Source organism: Mus musculus, chromosome 17, assembly GCF_000001635.26.
Source record: "Mus musculus strain C57BL/6J chromosome 17, GRCm38.p6 C57BL/6J".
Classification (NCBI taxonomy): domain Eukaryota; kingdom Metazoa; phylum Chordata; class Mammalia; order Rodentia; family Muridae; genus Mus; species Mus musculus.
The window spans coordinates 21,008,219-21,030,229 of NC_000083.6; the positions used below are offsets into that span (position 1 = coordinate 21,008,219).

General features: G+C 39.1%; 1 protein-coding gene across 1 annotated transcript; it reads left to right on the forward strand.

The window, feature by feature from the left end:
- The first annotated feature begins 722 nt into the window (after positions 1 to 722).
- Positions 723 to 20,639, forward strand: Zfp160 (zinc finger protein 160). Its single transcript, NM_145483.2, has 5 exons — positions 723 to 768; positions 3,458 to 3,554; positions 11,854 to 11,980; positions 12,488 to 12,616; positions 17,243 to 20,639. The coding sequence occupies exons 2-5, from the start codon at positions 3,540 to 3,542 to the stop codon at positions 18,922 to 18,924; spliced, it is 1,953 nt and encodes a 650-aa protein (NP_663458.2). The 5' UTR covers positions 723 to 768; positions 3,458 to 3,539; the 3' UTR covers positions 18,925 to 20,639.
- The last annotated feature ends 1,372 nt before the right edge of the window (positions 20,640 to 22,011 follow it).

Below are 22,011 nucleotides of genomic sequence, written 5' to 3' on the forward strand. Positions count from 1 at the left end.
ATTTTTAAATTGTTATTTTTATTACAAAGAGAAAAGTTGGCACTTAAAAAAAGAATCGATCTTCAATGCCAATCGTTCATGACCTTTGTGAATGCAATTCTCTTTTGTAACAGAAAATATAACTTTTAAAATAGGTAATTGTTTTTATATATAAAACTCTTCGAATTAAAAATAAAATCAATGCTTGCTTATATTCACCATCGTCCCCGACTCTCCTACCTATGCATGGTTACTGATTGACAATGCTCAGGAGCCCTGCTCCTTAGAGCTAGGAACCTGTGGGAGAATAAGGAGGGACTGAGAACTGTGCACCAAGAACACAACCTACTCTGAATCCCCTTGTAGAGCCAGACCCATGCCCACTTGTACTTGAGCACTATCCTACTCTCCAATGCATCCCCACACTCCCTTCTAGTCCATTATTTGGTTTGACCCTCCACCCCCACCCCGCTGTTTTCCGAAACAGTTCTAAGCCCTCACCACGCCATTCTCAGCATTCAGGTCCTCTCTAGCCCATAAACATTTCTTTAAATACTGTCCCCTCCAAGCAACAGTTTCCTGTTCCAAGTCCCACTAGCACGCAGTGGCCAGCATGCCCTAAAATTTCCTTCTCAGAGCAGCTTCCTTTCTAGGTACCGCCCCTTGTTAGCGTCAATCACTTGTTCTCTGGTCCCGCCTTATTTTACCCCGGATCTGACCGCGAATGCTGAATGCACTCCTGCGCAGCGACCCGGAAGCGGTTTTGCTCTGCATAAATTTTGTAGCTGGGTGAGTTTTCCCAGATTCTTTAGGCCGGTTGCTGGCACTCAGAACCCGGACCTCTGCCCTGGAGTCCCCATCTTGTGTGCAAAGCTCCACTCGGTGACGCGGAGAGCTGCGAGACTGAGGAAGTAGGAACGTGGGAGAGAGAGATGGCAGCGGAGCCAGGGGAGGGGATGGAGCCAGGAAGGAGCGGGGGCACGGATTCAAAAGCTTCAGCGGTCGGGGAGGAGACATGACTATCGTTTGTGCGGGCAGTGCCAGGTGATGCGGTACTAGAGAGTGCCGCGGGTGACAGAATAGCAGAGGAGCAGCTTGCCGCGGCGCCTGGTGGAAAGGAAAAAGAAAGCAGGGTCTGGAGATGCTGGCAAGAGTGGAGAGGAGGGTGAGAGAACAGCTAAACTGCCATAATGTGTGACAGAAAGAAAAGCAGGCGATGGAAGCGAAAGGGAAAGTATCTGGGGAGAACTTCCAAGACCAAGTTCTCAGACCAAGTTCTCAGCACAAAGATTTATTTGTCTTAGAGGTACAGAAGGCCCGGATAAAGGTCAGAGACAGGAGATAGAGGAAGAAGGGGAAGGGAACAAAGAAGAGGGCAGAAAGGGGCAAGAGAGAGGGGTTAGGAGTATTTGTCCAGAAGTGGGACAAATGACTGTTTCTAGATAGAGAGGAGACAGATGTGACCCATAGGCAAATGGCGGCTTATAGAGGTAAAATGAGAATCCCCTTATTAGGACGAGGTGTTTAGCTGGCACATTAATTAGGTGAGCCAGAGGTGCCTTTCGGTTGCCAGACTTCAATGCTTTGATAGCTGGGCCTTCATAGTAAGTGTCAGGAGGAGGAATTGGCCAAATAAAGGAATAGACTTTGGGTGTAGCTTTAGGAATGTAATCTGAGAGTTTTTAGCAAGGCAGAGAGAGGAAAGGGGCAAGGCCTACCAGAGTCATGGTCACCATGCTGGAGCTGGCAAAGTCCCTTCAGAAAGTGTGAATAAGATAGTGCAGAATGAGGGAGGGGCAGGCTGGATAAAGCAGAAGTTGATGGAATAGTAAGGTTATTATTACTGAGCTTGTCTTTGTTGTTGAAATAAAAAAACCCTTAATTTTTGTTTGAATTTTAGTGGTATGGAAGAGAGTTGCAAAACTTGATCTGATGGGCATTAACTGGTATTGTGTTAGGCATGGTGGCACAGATCAGTAATGCCAGCATGTGGGAAGAAAGCTGGGGTAGGAAAATGGAGACTTTAAAGGTGGCGTGGAATACTAAGACAAATAACTAAGACACTTTCTCAATGAATAAATACTGTTGGTGTTTACTGATCCTTTATAGTCCTTATACAGCCAGAACTAATGTGAGATTTTTTAGACAGTGTCACCCTTCTTTGACAGGGGTAATGTGTGGAGGAGCTGTGGGATTCTTCTAACCCCCTAACACTTAACTTTTAGCATAGAATGTGTTGCCTCCGGTCACAGTAAATGTGTGATGTTTTTTCTCCTTCAGGCACCAACTTAAGTACTTTAACTCATATCTTTTTTATTATTATTATTTTATAGACATTTTTATGAGATATTTTCTTTATTTACATTTCAAATGTTATCCCCTTTCTTAGTTTCCCCTCCGAAAATCCCCTATCTCCTCTCCCCTTCCCTTGCTCCCCAACCCACCTACTCCTGCTTCCTGTCCCTGGCATTCCCCTATACTGTGGCATAGAAGCTTCCCAGGACCAAGGGCCTCTTCTTCACACATGGTGGGACTCATGGCTCTAGCTATTTATTTAACTCATATCTTGCTCACTTCAAACGCCACCGTTTCTCACCACTGTACCCTTTCACTTCCAAGTCCCATGTCCTGAATATAACTTGCTATCACAAGTGCTGTTAATCTACTCACTCAGCAACAGATTGTCAGGGAAATCCTTTGGTTAGGTTTGCTCATTATGAGAAACAAGACAAAGGGAACAGGTGACCTTTTCAGAAGAATCTCCTGTACGTTTCAACATGTCATGTAGGGAAGCTGTCCACTTCTGAAGTGTTGGCTGAAGGTTCTGCTTATATTGATTTTGTCTATTTGGTTATATGTGTTTGTATGTACACATGTGTGCATTCTGAGTGTGTGCAGTGGCATTCCTTGTATTCCTGATCTTTCTGAGAAGGGATCAAGTTTTAGAGAAAAGTGCCAAGTCACCTGTTGTCCCTCCTGCAGTAGTTTGTTGTTGCTATATCCTCTTGATATAGTGGGCTACAGATGCCCTTATTTCTACATGGTGAATGAAGTCCTGCCTGTGGCTGTGGCTGTGGCTGTGGCTCTGGACACAGGAAGTGGGTGTCTTGCTGGGCTGGTTCCCATGCACCTGTAATCCCAGCTCTCAGAGACTGAAGCAGCAGGATCATGCATTCAAGGCCTGCCCAGGCTATATAGTAGATTCTTGTCTCAAAAGGGGATGATAAGTGAATGCATGTATCCTGGATATTATACTTTTGCTATTTTGAGAGACGGTTCCGTTAGTTCCATATGGCCTGAAAATCACTATGTTGTCTAGACTTTCAGTTGACAATCCTCTGCTTTGAACGATGTGATTGTATGTATATCCCACAATATCCAGGCTTTATTATTTATTCATTCATTCCCAGAATAAGAGTTTTTACTATATCACCTTGCAAGCATGTGATATACTTAATTGTATGCTTTTGGTATTCAGGATTGACTTCTAAACATTAATGTTGCACAAGGAAGAACCTGGGAGAAGGAGAAGAAAGAGGAAATAAAAAAAAAAGCCAGGGATGGCTGTCACTCAGGTACAGTAAGTACGCCCCTTCCCCATTGATTCTCTGCTCTCTGAAGTGTTAGGCATGGAAACTGCTGACCTTCACTGGGTATAGGCTAGACTTGTTCACTTGCTCTTGCTCATATTTCCTTTACCCACTAAATTTTATAATGCAATGATCCTGTCATATAGAACATGGGAGAAGCTTCCCTTGAGTGTCCAAGGAGCAGCCATTATGCCGTTGGGCAGGAAGGTTTGTCTAGGTTCATATCCAAGTGAACTGTTAGCACTCTAGATGTAGGTTAAAGAAACTACACATGGAAGTCATATGTTAATGAGCACAGATCTCTTTTGAGTTATGAAGGGAAATGAGACCTTCATGGGAAATCATATTCTGCCTAATTCAGTACGTTACGGATAGTAAAGTTGATGGTCAGTATTTCCAAGAGAACATCTCAACAACAAGAAAATGGAATGAGGGATAGAGGGTGCTGTATTTTATCATCAAGATACTATAGTTTTGGGGTCTTTTGTATATTTGTTTCTCCTATTTATTTATTTATTTATTTACACTTATTTATTCAGTTTATATCCTAATCCCAGGTTCCCCTGCCCTGTCCCACCCTTACAAATCCCCTTTCCTCATTATCACCTCCCCTTCTCAGAGAAATGGATTCTTCTTGCACTTGGGTACCACTCAGGCCTGGGACATCAAGTCCCAGCAGGGCTAAGCACCTCCTGTCCCACTGAAGCACAGCCAGGCAGTCCAGCTCCGGGAAAGGAATCTGATGGCAGGCAATAGAGTCAGAGACAGCCCCTGCTCCAATTATTAGGGGACCCAAACAAAAACTAAGCTGTACATCTGCTACAAATGTGTAGGGGGCCTAGGGCCAGCCCCTGCATGGTCTTTGGTTGGTGATTCAGTCTCTTTGAGTCCCCATGGGCCTAGGTTAGATGTCTTTGTAGGTCTCCTTGTGATGACCTTGTCCCCTTGGGCTCACTCAGTTCTATCTTCCACTCTTTCCCAAGACTCTGCCAGCTGCATCTGATGTTTGGCTGTGGGTCTCTGCCTCTGTTTCCATTCCACTGCTGAATGAAGCTTCTCAGGAGACAGTTATGCTATGTTCCTGTCTGCAAGCATATCAGAGTATTTTGCTTGTTTGGTTAGTTAGATTCAGTTTTGTTTTGTCCTTGTTTTTAGAGAGACTGTTTTCCTGTTGCACTCAGGCTATCTTCCTGAGTGCTGATATAGTGATGCACATGAGGCTTTCATCTCTGTGTATATGTAAAGTATGTACATGTTCATGCGAGTCTCTACTGTAGGTATATTTGGAGGTCAGAGATTAAAACAAGCGTTTTCCTTAGTGACTTACCACTTTTATTTTGATACAGTATCTCTCATGGAATCTGGAGTTCCTTAATTGGCTAAGCTCCATGGATCTGTGTGTATCCATCCATGTAGCACTGAGTTTACATAATGAGATGCACTCAAGTTTTACCTAATGCTGGGGATGAAAATTTCAGTCCTCATGCTTTCCAGGCAAGTACTTTACTTCCTATGCTGTCAATAGGAAATGAGTTGTCAATAGGAATTATAGCTGAGTGCTCAACAGTAGGGGCTTCTGTAAACAACTCATCCTGCAGACCCTGCTGTTCCCATGGGACGCTTGTGAAGCTGGCATTTGGGGTAAAAGCAGTTATATTTTTCAGCTATCTATGAACATGTCCTTGTAATTAAAAAAAATACAGTAACATTTCCCTTCATTTGATTAATATTGAATATTCAGGAATAAAATTTTGAGGGCTGGAGAGATGGTTCAGTGGTTAAAAGCACTGATTGCTCTTCCAGAGGTCCTGAGTTCAATTCCCAGCAACCACATGGTGGCTCACAGCCATCTGCAGTGGGGTCTGATGCCCTCTTCTGGTGTGTCTGAAGAGAGAAATGATGAATACATAAAATAAATAAATCTTTTAAAAAAACACAGGAAATATTATTTAAAAAGAAGAAGAAGGAATAAAAATTTGAGTGTGTGTTCTAACATGACTCTTCCATCGTAAATCTGGAAGCGGTCCTGAGTTCTAGGCAGTGAAACTCATCATTTTCTTTGTTGCTTAGACTTCCAGTTTCTCACATAGCAATAAACCATAGCTGCAGTTCTGGCAAGCGGTCATGCAATTTTTAAAAATTTTATTAAAATTTTAATTTTAAAAATTTTATTAAAATTTAAAAAAAATATTAAAATATTAAAGATTTTATTAAAAATTTATTTTTTAAAAATTTATTTTGCCTGTTTTTCTTTTAGAGAAAAAAAGGACTAGCTTCCTTATTTCCTTTACGACAGCCTTTAACTCTGTTCCATGGACCCCTGTATAGTTCAGGCTGTCCTTGACTTCATAGTAAAAGCTTTTGCCTCAATTTCAAGAGGTCTGTGAGTTACTATCCCCATCTCTTCACTGTTTGTAGAAATATTCTATAAATTAATATACATCGCTCTTCCACAGTCTTCAGTGAGTGAGGCTTTCATCACTATGAACTCATCTTGTGGTAGAATATGGGTTCTGATGAGTAGTTACTCACATAGCACCACTAGATTGCTACAGATTATAACATGAAAGATTGTTTCATCTTCTGATAGCTTCTTCTATTTTATCCTCCAAAGAATTGAAGTTTTTATCATACAGGTCTTTTATTTGCTTAGTTAGAGTTACTCCAAGATATTTTATTTTGAATGTTTTTTTTTCACATGATATTTTTCTCAGTTTTTTATTTGTATATAGGAGGGCTACTTCTTCTTTCTTCTTTCTTCTTCCTCCTCCTCCTCCTCCTTCTCCTCCTCCTCGTTGAGACAGGGTTTCTCTGTAGCCCAGACTGGCCTCGAACTCAGAAATCCGCCTGCCTCTGCCTCACAAGTGCTGGGATTAAAGGCGTGCGCCACCACGCCTATTATTATTATTATTATTATTATTATTATTATTATTTTGAGATCCATCTGTAAGTCATTTTCTCAATTAGTGATCAAGGGGGAGGGCCCCTTGTGGGTGGGGCCATCTCTGGGCTGGTAGTCTTGGTTCTATAAGAGAGCAGGCTGAGCAAGCCAGAGGAAGCAAGCCAGTAAAGAACATCTCTCCATGGCCTCTGCATCAGCCCCTGCTTTCTGACCTGCTTAAGTTCCAGTCTTGACTTCCTTCAGTGATGAACAGCAGTGTGGAAGTGTAAGCTGAATAAACCCTTTCCTCCCCAACTGCTTCTTGGTCATGATGTTTGTGCAGGAATAGAAATCCTGACTAAGACAATTGGTATTAGGTCTTCTTTGAATATCTGATTTAAATTTTGTCCTGAACCTCTCTGGCCCTGTGCTTTTCTTGGTTGGGAGACTTTTAAGGACTGCTTCTATTTGCTTAGTGTTTATACCTCTATTTAAATTGTTTGTTTGAGTTGAAGTTTTATATGTAGATTCTGTTGAGAAAATAGTCCCTTGCTTTTAGATTTTTCCAATTTTGTGGAGTACATGTTTTTCACTATGATCTAATTATTCTTTGCATTTCCTTAGTATTGTTATGCCCTGCTTTTTATTTCTGGTTTTGTGAATTTGGATATTATCTCTGTCCTTTAGTGAGTTTGGATCATGGTCTGTCAATTTTGCTGATTTTATCAAAGAACCAACTGTTTGTTCATTTATCCTTTCCATTTTTCTTTTTAGTTCTATTTTATTGATTTCAGTCCTGAGTTTGATTATTTCCTGCCATGTACTCCTTTTTATTCTAGAGCTTTTAGGTGTCCTGATAAGTCACTAGTGTGCTCTTTCTTCTCTCTCTCTCTCTCTCTCTCTCTCTCCTTCCTTCCTTCCTTCCTTCCTTCCTTCCTTCCTTCCTTCCTTCTTTCTTTCTTTCATTTTTTTAATTGGATATTTTATTTATTTACAGTTCACATGTTATCCCCTTTCCCGATTTGCCCTCCAGAACCCCCCCTATCCCATCCCCCCTCCTCCTGCTTCTATGAGGGTGTGCCTCCACGCACCCACCCACTCCCGCCTCCCCGCCCTCGAATTCCCCTACACCCGGGCATCGAGCCTTCATGCCTTCTGGCTAAGATCAAGTGTAGTATATTTCTACTTTCTTAATGAAGGCATATAGTGCTGTGAATGTAACTCTTATCACCACTTCCTTCTATAACAAAGGCTTCAGTGTGTTGTTCATTCATTTTCATTGGATTCTAGGAAGTCTTTACTGTCTTTATTTCTCCTGACACTGAATTCGTTCAGTAGGGAGTTGTTCAGTGTCCATGAGTTTGTAGGCTTGCTGTTGTGTTTAAATGCAGCTTTACTCCACGGTGGTCAAGGAAGCTAGAAGGGGTTATTTTCGTTTTACTCAGTTGGGCCAGGTTGCTTTGTGACCCAGTATGTGGCCAGTTTTTGAGAATATTCCATGAGTTGCTGAGAAGCTATATTCTTTTGTATTTTGGTGAAATTTTCTGTATATATATATAAGGTTCATTAAATTCATAATGTCTGCTTTCTGTTTAATTTTTGTCTGGATTACCTATCCATTGGTGAGTCGGATACTGAAGTCTCCCACTATTAATAGCTGAGGTTCAGTGTGTGATTTATGTTTTAGTAAGGTTTCTTTTTTTTAAGTTAGATATTTTCTTTATTTCCATTTCAAATGTTACTCTTTCCTAGCTTCCCCTCCCCAAATCCCCTGCTTTCTAACCCACTGACTCCTGCTTCCTGGCCCAGGCACTCCCCTACTTTTTTTTTTTTTTCTTTTTTTTTTCTTTTTCTTTTTTGTTTTTTTTTTTCGAGACAGGGTTTCTCTATATAGCCCTGGTTGTCCTGGAACTCACTCTGTAGACCAGGCTGGCCTTGAACTCAGAAATCTGCCTGCCTCTGCCTCCTAAGTGCTGGGATTAAAGGCTTGCACCACCACCACCCGGCTGGTTTGGTTTTTTTCATAGTGTTCCAAATTTCCTGCATGTTTTGTATCACAAATTTAGTAGATTTAACATTTTCTTTGATCAATGAATCTATTACTTCTCAGTAGCTTCAACCCCTGAGAGTCTTTCTTCCATCTCCAGTAGTCTATTGCTGATGTTTGTATCTGCAGTTCCTGTTCACTTACCTAGATTTTCGAGCATTTCTCTTGAGGTTTGACCTTTGCTATGCTAACTTCTAGTCACTTCTAGAAACTACAAAAAGACCAAGTGATGCTATGTGACCTTGTTCCCCAAGTTATCCTTTATTGGTGAATAAATAGGCTGATAGCCAGTAGACATAGGTGGGATTTAGGATGCTTAGGCTTAGGGTTGGAGGAGAACCACAAGGTGAAAAAAGGAGAAAAAAAAAAAAGAAGAAGAAAAGAAAAGAAAGAAAGACAATGAAGAGAGGAGAAGCCCTTGTTGGGGTAAGAATCTTAAAATAATGGCCATGTGCATTGGCATGGCAAATTATATAATGGGATTATTGGGTGGAAAATAGACAAAATAGCATAGAATATAGATATCTGCTCAGCTCTTGTGCTGACTAAGGCTGATTACAAATATAAAGGTTGTGTATATCTTTTATCTGGGAAGGTCAAAGGCAGGGTAGAAACGCTGAATTGAGAGTAAATGTTTCTACACCATATTTCTAGAATTCCCTCCATTTTTGTTGTCTTTATTGCTTCTATTTCAATTTTTAGGTCATGACCAGTTTTCTTCATCTGCTTGTTTGTTTCCTTGGCAGTCTTTAAGGAATTTATTGATTTCCTCCAATGTTTTGTTTGTCTCTTCCTCAGTTTCTTTAAGAGATTTCTTGTTTAAGGACATCTACTATCTCTATAATGTTAGTTTTAAGGTTGGTTTCTTGAGGTTCAGCTGCATTGAAATATATTCAGTCTTGCTTTCATAGGGTAGCTGGGCTCCAGAGATACTGTATCTCCCTGGCTGTTATTGCTTATATTTTTACACTGGAATTTATGCATCTGGATTTGATTATAGGTCTAGATGCTTATTTTTGAGGTTGTATTTGTTGGATGTGGTATTCTTTGGTTTCTGTTTTCTGTTTGGTCTTATGTTCCTTATGGCCTGAATTTCTGTCTGCCCAACTTGGCCTTTGATCAACTAAAGAGCCTTTGACTAGGTTAGTGGCTAGACTTTGAATGACTAGCTTGGCCTTTGGTTCAGGAGGGAAGGTGATGAAGTGGGAAGGGGGAGGTGTAATAGTACCTTCTATTCACCTGATGTAATTGTCAACTGAGGCTTACTTTCTAGATTGTTTTTAGCATCTCACAATTACTGCTGAATCAGCTCAGCCCTTCCTACTTCTTTCTGAACTCTGGCTGTTCTGACTCAAACTCCTCTTCAAGCTTAGTGATTTGATTTACCTTCTATCTACTTCTCCTTATTTATTCTGCTTGTCCTCATACAAACTTTGGCAATATGTTCTAATCTTCTGTCTCCTAATTCTCTGTCTTGTCTTCTTTTAACTTGTGTCTGGCTTGTTCTATTTTGGTAAAACTGCCCTCCCCCCTCTGCATTGCTCTCTCATAAGTCAATTTTCTTTTGATTCTTTTTTTCATGGGAGATGATTTGTCACTTTTTCTGCCACTCAATTAGATACCAGTTTCAAAACATAGGTGATTCCTTCTAAAAGCTAACTTTACTTTTTTGAATTAAAAATGTGTAGTAAGGGTGTGTCTGTATTCCAGCCAGAGGGATTAAAGGTGTGTGCTAAGGCAGAACCACCTCACAACTAGAAAAAAGAATTTTTTTGCCAGTAAAAAAGATAATCTTGGACTTCACAGTGTAATGAAATAACCTGTAACAGGCAGGCATTGAAATGTGTATTCTAAGCCAAATCTAGAGAGTAGGACAGTTTATCTGGCAGCCAAGACACTCCCCTGTTCTTCTGACTGATGTGTCCTGAACCTGCATGGTGGGATTGTGTGGAATTGTGGAAATGTGCTGGAAATGGCAGTAGGGGCCTGTAAGGGGAGCAGTGAGGTAGGAGGGCAGAAATAATAGAATATGCCTTTAGAAACCAAGTCGAGGGAGTAAGAGTTAACTGGTGGGCAGGCTACTCACCTGCTCTTGTTTTTGTTTTTCTTAAAGCCTCATGACTTTATCTCTGAAGACACTGCCCATGGAATAGCTCAGCTAGAAACTGAACAGGGTGTGTCAGTCATCTTATCTACCAGTACAATTGAGATAAGCCTATGGGATTTTCTTTTTTTCTTTAATGGGATAAGAAATAAGTGATAATTATTAGTTACAGTTACTGGGCAAAAGGGCATAGAAAAATGCCTGGGTGAACAGAGTGAATGTATGGGAACAGGAGGTAAATGAAAGGGGCACACCCTGTTGGCTTTCATTTGTTTGCTATTTCTATTATTCACAAACATGAGAAATGCACTGTGACATACCATAATATCTCACAGAAAAGGAAAATAATTTTAGAGAGAAGCTATATTCCTCTGTTACATCTTAATTTGGGAACATAGGAGAAACAAGGTCTGTTACTCCCTGTATGCTCTCATTCATCAGAAAGCCTAGGCTAGTCCACATATGAAGTTTTCCCCACATCCCAGGCAAGTAATTCTCCAGTGAACCCCAGCACAGTGTCAACTAATTCTGTTGCATTCTGACACTAGACAGCTAGAAGCATCAGTTCCGTAGACTGCTCTCCCTCTCTTCAGTTTTATGTTTCATTTTCTAAGGCAGCTCACAGTACTCAGCAAAACCCCAACCTTTCGCCATTTATTGTGAAGGACATTCCAAAGACTATAGATGAATGGTTAGACAAGACACAAAATGTGAGGTACAGGAGATAGGCTGTGGCTTTTACCCCCTTCTTGGGTAAGCCACTCTGTAGGACTTTTGACCATGGCAGAATGTAAGGAAAGAACTTTAAACTCTGTCCTTTGAGGATTTACAGAGGTTCCATCAATCACATGATTACTTAATACCATTCATCATTGCTGTTCACTTAAGACTTCAGCCCCTCTACTCTCCCTAGAGGATGGGGAGTAAGGCCTAAAGTTCAGACCTATTCCTGCCTTGGCCATCTTGGTTCCCAGCAACCTTCCTAAAACACAGGACCCTCAAAACCTTATTTCAACTGTCAACATCATCATAGGAGATGAATCCATTCTTATCAGTCCAGAGATGACAAGTGAATTACACATCTGAGAACTAAACAAAGACATGTATTTTGTAATGTTACAGCATGGAGGTGGTTTTTTTTTTTTTTTCTCTTTAAATTAGTTTATCTTTTTGGTTTTGGTTTTTCCCTTGCCTCACCTCTTTGTAAAGATCCTAAATGTCCACATGGTAAAATGTGTTTGTTCCCTTTTAGGGACAGTTGTCATTCAGTGATGTAGCCATAGAGTTCTCTCAAGAGGAATGGGAATGCCTAGACCATGCACAGAGAGCTTTGCACAGGGATGTCATGTTGGAGAATTACAGCAACCTGCTCTCCCTGGGTAAGGATGGCTTCCTTTGTAATTTTACATTTTCCTTCTGTGCCTTTGGGGAGCCATTTAACTTTTCTACCTTTCTCCTTTCCTCTCTCCCTTCTTTCTTCCCTCCCGTTGTACACTGGGAATAGAACCCAAGACTTAAGCATTCTACCACTGGGCTGTGTCCCAGGCCCTTATTATAAACTTTGGTTGTTCTTTATTTTTTATTTATTTACTTTCTTTGAGCCTAGTACTGGAGTTATAAGCATTTGCCACCACGCATGGCTATGGCCCCTAGGCACGTGTTCAAAGTATCTCAATCCTTGCTTTCTTTCCCTACGCTTTTCAGTCAGTAGTCCTTGGTAGGTAACTAGTTATCTGTCCATTAAGCTCCCAGAAGGAGGCATTCAGTGATGATTTTGTGAAGTAGTTTTCCAGATTTGTATGTAACATGTTCTCTCCTCACATTAGCACAGTATGGAATTTCTCTAAAATCCTCAGTACCTGATGTTACCATCTTTTTATAAACAGGAGTCACACTTCCAAATTTGAATGCTATGTCTAAGTTGGAACAATACAAAGGGCCCTGGACTGTGGAGAGTGAGGCAATAAGAACCAGAAAATCAAATGGAAAGGAATATATCAGAGCTATGAGTGCAGGTAAGCTCTAAAAGGGCAGAGTAGATGCTACCTCACTGTGTAATGGCAAGTGCAAGGGCTCAGTGAGAAATAAGTCTGCCACTATTCTTTACAGGTACAAAAATTTAGCCATTCACCCTCATGTGGTGCCAGGTAATTTTGTCTGGTTTTAATCTTGTTTGTGTATTTGAGGTAGTGTCTCACTTTTTTGTTCAGTCTGATCTGAAACTCACTGTGTAGCCCAGAGTGACCATAACATCTGAGTAAGCCTCCTGCCTCAGCCTTCCAAGTGCTAGGATTGTGTGCGTAAGCTACCATATCCATTTATGTACAGATAATTAAGTTTTGACAAAGGTGCTATGTGTGTTTACTAAAAACTTCATGATGAAATATTTGACTCTCTGTGCCAGTGTAATATGTTCCAGAACTGTAGGCAGGAGAATGGGTTATAAGATATTGCTGTTCAAACCAGGCTGGCATGAAAAATCTCAGTTCTTTTGCCTCAGTCTGGCAAATGATGATATTACATATGACATTACATATTACTTCCATGCTTGCCTGACATAGAACTTTGAAAAGGTGAGTCTAGTTGAAAATACTAACTGGATATGCCACCCTCAAAAGGAATAATACTGAATATAATGCTATATTAGTAATAGAGATCAGTTATGAAATAATCAGGCTAAACCAGGCATGGTAGTGCATATCTTAATCTGTGGACTTGAGAATCTGAGGCAGGTGGGTATTTATAAGTTTGAGAAAAGCCTGATGCACATATTAAATTCCAGACAAATCAGGGCTATGTAGTGAGACCCTGTCCCAAAGGAAATCAAAATTAAAAATGAATAGCCTAACAAGCAAAACAGCACATAATAGTTCTTTACTTGGTTCATTTTGCTCAATAACATACTTTTCAGACTGATAGACATTGTTGCAATTAGAACTTTCTTTGTCTGAAAAACAAGTAAAACAAATATAATACATATAGAGTCAACTGGTTGCATAGGAAGGCTAATTAAATAATTAACTACTAGGAACAACACTGAGAATTGTATAAACATCCCATAGACACATCAGTCTTCTAGATCTACAGAAGCTGAGTTGCTGGATGATACAATACCAGCATCCTTTCTGGATCATCTGTCTCAGTACAACACCTCGTCCATACTTATTTTCATTACTGCAAAACTTCACATGAGTGACTGAGAAGAACTTTGGTACTGTGTGCTAAATGACCAGGTTTTGGGTTTTTTGGTTTTTTTTTTTTGTTTGTTTGTTTGTTTTTAATTTACCATCAGGTATTTCCCTCTGGGTTTGGAGAAAGAATTTGCATATCATATATCCAACAGAGAAAGCCAAAGCAGGAAGCCTGAAACAAGTCAGTTTGAAAACAGCACACTTAAAGATGGGGATGGACTTAACATGTGCACGCACAGTGTAGAAGAGGTTAAGCTCAGGGCCTAGCTGAGATAGTATTCTACCATCTTCCACTCACCATTAGAAATGTTGGTATTTCCCTTCTTTTTATTTATTCTTTTTTGAGCACTGCAGAGGCCACTCAGCCTCCTCTGTAGATGGATTATAAGTGTACATTGCCATGGCCAGCGTAATAGAAATTTACTGAACAGCAATGGCATACAAAAATACTATTATTGCAGAAATACCAATTTTCACCCAAATGAGCCATTACCTTCACTTGCAAAAATTGCTACTTTGGAAAAGCTGAGCCTTGGTTTGGATGTGAGGGAAAGGAGAATCTTATTATGTGTTGGTTAAAATATAGATTAGGATTCATTGAGACCTTTTTACAGAGACATCAAAAAAAAAAATAAGAGTTATTGTATAATCAAGCAACTGAGCTTTTGAGTGTAGATCTTGAAACCTCAAGATGATGTTTCTGTGGGATGTCTGTATTGTTCTTGTGACATTATTCACAAGTAACCAAGTTATGTAATAGACCATGTGTCCATCACCAGCAGTCTCTCTCTCTCTCTCTCTCTCTCTCTCTCTCTCCCCCTCCCTCCCTTCCTCCCTTCCTCCCTTCCTCCCTCCCTCTCTTGTGTGTGTGTATGTGTGTGTGTATGTGTTTTATATGAATTTTGTCCTGCAAAAAACATTCTACTTATTACAATGTCTATCAGCCTGGACAATCTATACACAAAATAAATCCGCAGTTAACTGTCACGTTTTGTTTTATTGGACACCCACTCCAGTTCTGACAATTTTTCTGTGGATAAGAGGAATTCATTCGGGGATCATAGTCTTCATTATATATTATCTACATATTTTCCGTATCCATTATTTATCTGTTAACATACATATAGGTAAACGCCATTTGTGTATCTCTCTACCCATATATATGAGTTTTATATATATAAAATTTAACTCAATTCACCTAGAAGCAGGGGAACAGAAAGATAGTCAGCAGGTATAGAGGATATTAATCAGTTAGTGGTCAGTGAGACCAGAGTTTTAATGAAACAACAGGGTCAATAAGTGCATTTTTAAATGGTGGGTATGATCATATGTTTCCATCTTGTTATCACTTTGTTACACACACACATACACACACTGAAATATCATGTTTCTGTCTTAAATCATTTTGTTATATACATGTACATATATATGTATATATAGAATGACTTTAATATAATCATTAACATATTACTTGTTTAAATTAGTGAGATACATCATTCCATACATGTGTATTTTATTGCCTTGATCATGTTCACTCTCCAATTTTTGTTTTACTATATCCTCTTATTCTCCTTCCCCTTCCCTTATAGACTTGGTTCTTTATAATTCTTTGTTCAAACTTAAAAAAGAGTTTCCACATGTAAGAGAAAATATGCTATATTTTCCTTTCTCTTTTGTTTATTTGCTTAGCACAATGCCGTATATTTCTGTCAGTTTCTCTAATGAATGACAGAATCCCATGTATTCTTTGTGACTGAATAATAACATAAAATGTAGGTGCATGCATAATTTTCTTGGGTTTTTTTTTCCCATTTTTGTTTGTATGTTTTGTTTGGTCACTTTATTTGTTTTTTGCTTTTCATGACATGGTTTCTCTGCAGCTACGGCTGTCTGGGAACTCATTCTGTACACCAGGCTGGTCTCAAATTGAGAGATGCACCTGGTGCTGCCTCTACTGACATCACATTATTTTCTTTATTCATTTGCCGGCATACATGAAACTGATTCCATATCTAGGCTCCTGTGAGCCTTACTGTCATAATTATGGTTATGCAGTCAGTCGTGTCCTCCTAAGAGTGACTTCATTTCATACAAATGCAAACACAGTAGTGGAATGGCTGAATGCCATGTTCCTTTTATTGTTTGCTGTTTCTGCTTAGAAAACCCTGTTTTCTCCTTAGTAAGAAAGTGTGTCATTTTACAACATACAGAATTTTATTTTCAATGTATCTTATTGTTTAATAATTTGTATATATGTGTGTATACATGTGAGAGCAGATGCTCTCAGAGTCCAGATAAAAGTTTTGGAAACCTGGAGTAGGTGATGTACAGGCAATTGTGAGTTGTCCAGTGTGGGTGCTGGGAACAGAACTCAGCTGTTCTGCAAGGGTGGTACATGTTCTTAATGCCTCAGCCATCTCTCTAGCTCCTACATTTAGCAATTTATGATATATATATATATATATATATATATGTATGTATGTATGTATTATTTGCCTGATTGCTTTATCATGGAATTCTAGAGTTGTTTTGTAATATTTATTAGGACCTACAGGTGCCTGATTTTTGTGTGTTCTGTGCAGTATAACAGATTTGTACTGTTGGTTCATGTTAAAAATGCCTTTCATGAGTTGGTCTAGGTAAGTTTTTAAGAGGTTCTTGTTTTTGCTAATACAGTTTTTGTGAGTTTTTTCATGTCTTTTTGCTATTGTTTTGTATTTCAAAATTGCAATTTAACTGATTATATAAAGTATCTATTATTAAATTCTATTATCATATTCTATGGTATTTTATATACATTTATGCAGAATATACTGTTAATATCACTTTTTTTCCATTCACTTGTGATGCAGCCATATACTTTTGGTCAATAATATATACATTTATGATGTGATGGAAAAATGATCTTTTCTTGGATTATATATCTTAATATGAATAATTTGGTCATAAGTTATTTGAAATGAGTCCTTTCTTCTAGTGATTAAAATTATATACAATTACCCGTACATAATTATGAAATCACTGTTTTGTGATAATTAAATTGGCTTTTAGGTTTCAAAATTTTAATAAATGAACTCAGTAAAATTTATTTTTGCTGTAAATATTTTTATTGTACAATATCTTGTCTATACTTAATCAGAAAACTGTTATATCTTCTAGTTAACTCTCCTGAATATATAATTAAAGGGAGTAGAGATTCAGGGGAAATAGTCCAGACAAAGGTGGCAGAAAGATATAAAAGCAATGGCATTGAAGAGTTTTCCTTCAGAGAAATCCAGCAGAACATTCAGAATTTTGAGTTTCAGTGGAAAGAGCATGAAAGGAATTATAAACCCATTTGTAGAAGAGATCAAGATAGTGGAAAGGAGACAGGAAGAAACCTTAGGAAAAATCAGCATCTGTTAGGCTTTACTTTACATCTGTCTGAACTGCACCCCTTTCCATCTGCAGAAAATATTAATGGTAATGAAGCTAAGTCCATCAGCAGTGGTTCTTCAATTTTGTCATCTGACAAAATTCTTGCTAGTGGTGACAAAGCACCTGTTGTTCATGAATATGATGTTTATTCTTCACTACGTATAAAAGGACAGAAAGCCACCATTAAGGGGAAACCTTATCAATGTAAAGAGTGTGACAAAGTCTTCAGTTATACTTCTTCTTTAGCATATCATCGGCAGATTCATACTGGAGAAAAACTTTACAAGTGTCTTGAGTGTGGTAAGGCTTTTTTTCGACGTTCTTATCTTTTGGTACATGAGAGGCATCATACTGGAGCGAAACCTTACAAATGTAATGAATGTGGCAAGGTGTTCAGTCAGAATTCACACCTTAAGAGTCATCGAAGAATCCATACTGGTGAGAAACCATTCAAGTGCAATCATTGTGGCAAAGCCTTTAGTGTTCGTTCAAACCTAACTCACCATCAGGTAATCCATACTGGAGATAAACCTTATAAATGTAATGAGTGTGGCAAGGTCTTCAGTCAAACCTCAAGCCTCACAATTCATCGTAGAACTCACACTGGAGAGAAACCTTACAGGTGCAATGAGTGTGGGAAAGTATTCAGTTCACATTCAAACCTAAATACCCATCAGGCAATCCATACTGGAGAAAAACCCTACAAATGTTCAGAGTGTGGCAAGGTCTTTACTCAGAATTCACACCTTGCAAATCATTGGAGAATACATACTGGAGAGAAACCTTACAAGTGTAATGAGTGTGGCAAAGCCTTTAGTGTATACTCTAGCCTCACTACCCATCAGGCAATCCATACAGGAGAAAAACCTTACAAGTGTAATGAATGTGGCAAGGTCTTCACTCAAAATTCACACCTAGCTAGTCACCGTGGAGTTCACAGTGGGGAAAAGCCTTACAAGTGTGAAGAATGTGGCAAACTCTTCAGCCAAACTTCAAATCTTGCAAGACATTGGAGAGTTCACACTGGAGAGAAGCCTTACAAATGCAGTGAATGTGGCAAAGCTTTTAGTGTGCGTTCTAGCCTGATTGCCCATCAAGTAATCCATACTGGAGAAAAGCCTTATAAATGTACTGAATGTGGCAAGGTCTTCAGTCAGACTTCAAGCCTTTCAATCCATCAAAGAATTCACACTGGAGAGAAACCTTACAGATGCAATGAGTGTGGAAAAGCCTTTAATTCACATTCCAACCTAAATACCCATCAAGTAATCCATACTGGACAAAAACCCTATAAATGTATGCAATGTGGCAAGGTCTTTACTCAAAATTCACATCTTGCAAATCATCAAAGAACCCATACAGGAGAGAAACCTTACAAATGTAATGAGTGTGGCAAAGCCTTCAGTGTGTACTCAAGTTTGACTACTCATCAGGCAATCCATACTGGAGAAAAACCTTATAAGTGTAATGAATGTGGTAAAGTCTTCACGCAAAATTCACACCTAGCTAGTCACCGGAGGACTCATACTGGAGAAAAACCTTACCAGTGTAATAAGTGTGATAAAGCCTTTAGTGTGCGTTCAAGCTTGACTACCCATCAGGCAATCCATACTGGAGAAAAACCTTACACATGTAGTGAGTGTGGCAAAGTCTTTAGTCGAAGTTCCAACCTTACAAGTCATCAGAGACTTCATGTTGGACAGAAGCATATGTGAATATAGCAAGGTCTTTGGGCATAATTCACTTCTTGCATAATATCCAGGAATACAATCCTAATAAAATGTTAGTATTGTGTTGACGATAAACACCCATCATGAGTTCAAATATGTCACTAGATGTAGTGGTATGCATGTACAACCACCCTTTTCAGGGTGTTGTGGGAGCATTGTCTGCTTGGCATATGTAGGAAGAACTTGACCTAAATTTAAAAATATATCAAGCTTTTGTAGACATATAACATATTAAGAAGACATTTCATACATGTAGAGAAGATGCTTCAGGATATGATTTCCACCTCTATAAACCCAAAAATGCACATTGTTGATGAAATAATCCAATTGGCACTTATTGAGGATGTTACTTAATGACTATTTACAGTGGAAGGTGAATAGAAGGAGTTATTCAGCCTCTTGTTTTTCATGGCTAATCTTCAATGTTACATTCCACAGAATAATTGATAATTACTGAACAATTAAAAGTCAAAATAGCTAAAACGTGATATATTTGAAAGGTTGAAGATGGTTGATACTTGCCTTTAATATTCGTGTACTCATTTATTTATGGTTCCTTGAAAAATCTGCTTTGCCATTTGTAATTGTTATCTGAAACTTTCTGATGATACAATACCTGCCTCAGGGGCCTTTTATTGCAGCCTTTGGGAAAAATAGGGTAAAAAGTCACATTAATAGAAAAGGGTCATGTATGTCTGGTTTTTGAGAATGACTCCATTCCACCTTTTGAATTAAGTATTGGCTAAGATATGTTCCTAATTTGTGTTTAGATTCTGTATTAAATGCCATGACTAAAGCTAACTTGGTGAGAAAGTGGTTTATTTCATCTTATAGGTTATAATTGATCAAGAGAAGCCAGGATAAAGGCTAGACTAGGAACCTGGAAGCAGGGACTAAGGAAGAAAATGGAGAAATGATACCTGGTGAATTGCTTTTCTTGGCTTAGCTTCCTTCATACAACCTAGGACCATGTTCCAAGGGGTGGCACTGCCCAAAGTGGTCTATGTCCTCATATATCAGTAATTAATAAAGAAAATACTTGACAGAAATGGCCAGAGTCCAACCTGATGAATGTGAAGGGTCTCTCTTCTCAGGAAACTCTAGTTTGTGTCAAGTTAAAAGATCTATCCATATCATTTGTCATCTGAAAGGGACAAGATATTGTAAAATTACAGCATAAATTTATCGTTTATTGTATATGATGGAGCATTCTGTGGGGTAAAAGCAATTAAGTTGGAAAGAAATGATCTACCATCTGATCATTGGATACAGAAACTGCCACAAAATTAGGATACTGCACTTTTTGTGAAATAAGAACAGTAGGCTATTAGGGATGTGGTGTTTGTCAAATAAACTGCAGAAGACTTAGTGAACTTCTTTGAGTAACAACAGGTTTCATATTAGGAAATAATAATTTTTCTTACTTTTAAAATTAAAGTGAAAAACATTATTAGAATGGAACTTATCTCAAAGAAATTTTAGGGGCTGTGTATGTAGCTAGAAAAGAAACACTTGTGTCATGCATGTGAGGCCCTAAGTTCAATGTTCAGCAGCACCAAAAGTAAAAAAAAATACACAAAACGTTTCTTAAGAGTGACATCATTTAACTATTGTTGTTAAGTTTGTCCACTGTCTTATTCAAAATATATCATTAATTGAACTTGTAACTAATGAAAGTAAAGCTTTTATTTTCCTATAAATGAATTTGTTTTTCTTTTGTTTGTATACTTTTTGCATATGCGTACACATGGGAAATGAGAAAATGGAGTGAAGCTCTTCTGGCTGAAGGTTTTCTGCTCTTTGAATGATTTCAAAGACCATAAAGTTTTAGGACCTTATAATTGTTTTTCAGTGAACTTGGTCTATGTCTCTAGGATACTTTCATAGGTATAGTGTACATCAACAAAGACACATGGAGCAGACTATCAAAGTAAAGGTTCCAGGGTTTCTCTATTCATATATATACTTGGGTATTCTTTTCATAGCTGTGTAACACTTCAGACATTCCACTGATAGGTATGAACTGTGCAGTGCTCATTCTTCTTGACTTTTGTGAAAAAACAAAAACTAACTTGAAGCATGTTGCCTGTGCCCTGGACAGCTCTCCACCTGACCCTACCTGCCCTTGGGGGTTGGGTTGAGATGGCTCAGAGTCACCGACACAGACTCCAGGAGTAGGTGAGAAATGCTGCACCAAGCTCAACTATGCACTGCTACAAGCTACTTTAATACTCTCTACCCATGTCCCCATTGGTCCCAAGAAAGCATCTCTTCTAAACAGTAGTTCCTGTTTGGCTAGCATTATTTGCACTAAAAATCCTTATTCTCTCATGCAGTTCTTAATTAGGTCCTCCTGTAGGTGATGCTTTTGTGGCTGTGCAGCCCCCAGTGTTTACATAGAGGCAGTCGCCCACACCCCCACCCCCACCCCAATCCTGCTACATATCCACCCTTTTGTTTTTAGATTTTTGACCGCCTAGTGGGAACTCGGGTGCCATTGCCTCAACATTGTTGACCCACCCCTCAGGGGATTCCCAGTTTACTGGATTGTGCCTATCTTAGGTTGTCCTGTCTTCTAGAATCTTACCTGTCATTGACTACCAGCCCACAAAGAGATATCACTCCAGGGGGATGTCACACAAGGGGAGATGAGGAACACTCTACATGGTGGTCTCACTGATCTCTGCCATCCATGCTTTGATCACTTCCTTGGGAGGGGGTGCTATTGGGATTTTTGAAAGCTAACAGCACCTGGAAGGTTCTTATTTATGGAATGCTACCTGGAGATATACTCTGGGGAACACTTTAATTATTATTAGTATGACAATTTCTCCCATCAGAGCATAAGTGGCTATCCACAAGGGGTGAAAGAGCCTCTTAATATTGTCCCATTAAAGAGAGGGCCACACTTTAGGAGAGTAAGGGGGTATAAATCAAGACAGTTCGAACGGCCACATAAATCCCAATTGTTCATAATGGGTTAATATTAGAATCTAATGGGATCCTTGTTAACATAGGGAGTAATATTGGAAGCATCATGAGAGGTAAATCTCCCCATACCAAGTATGAGGT

Coding starts and splice junctions, on each gene's coding strand:
- Zfp160 (NM_145483.2), top strand. Junction 11,981..12,487: donor CAGCAACCTGCTCTCCCTGG/GTAAGGATGGCT, acceptor TTTTATAAACAG/GAGTCACACTTCCAAATTTG. Junction 12,617..17,242: donor TATCAGAGCTATGAGTGCAG/GTAAGCTCTAAA, acceptor TTCCATCTGCAG/AAAATATTAATGGTAATGAA.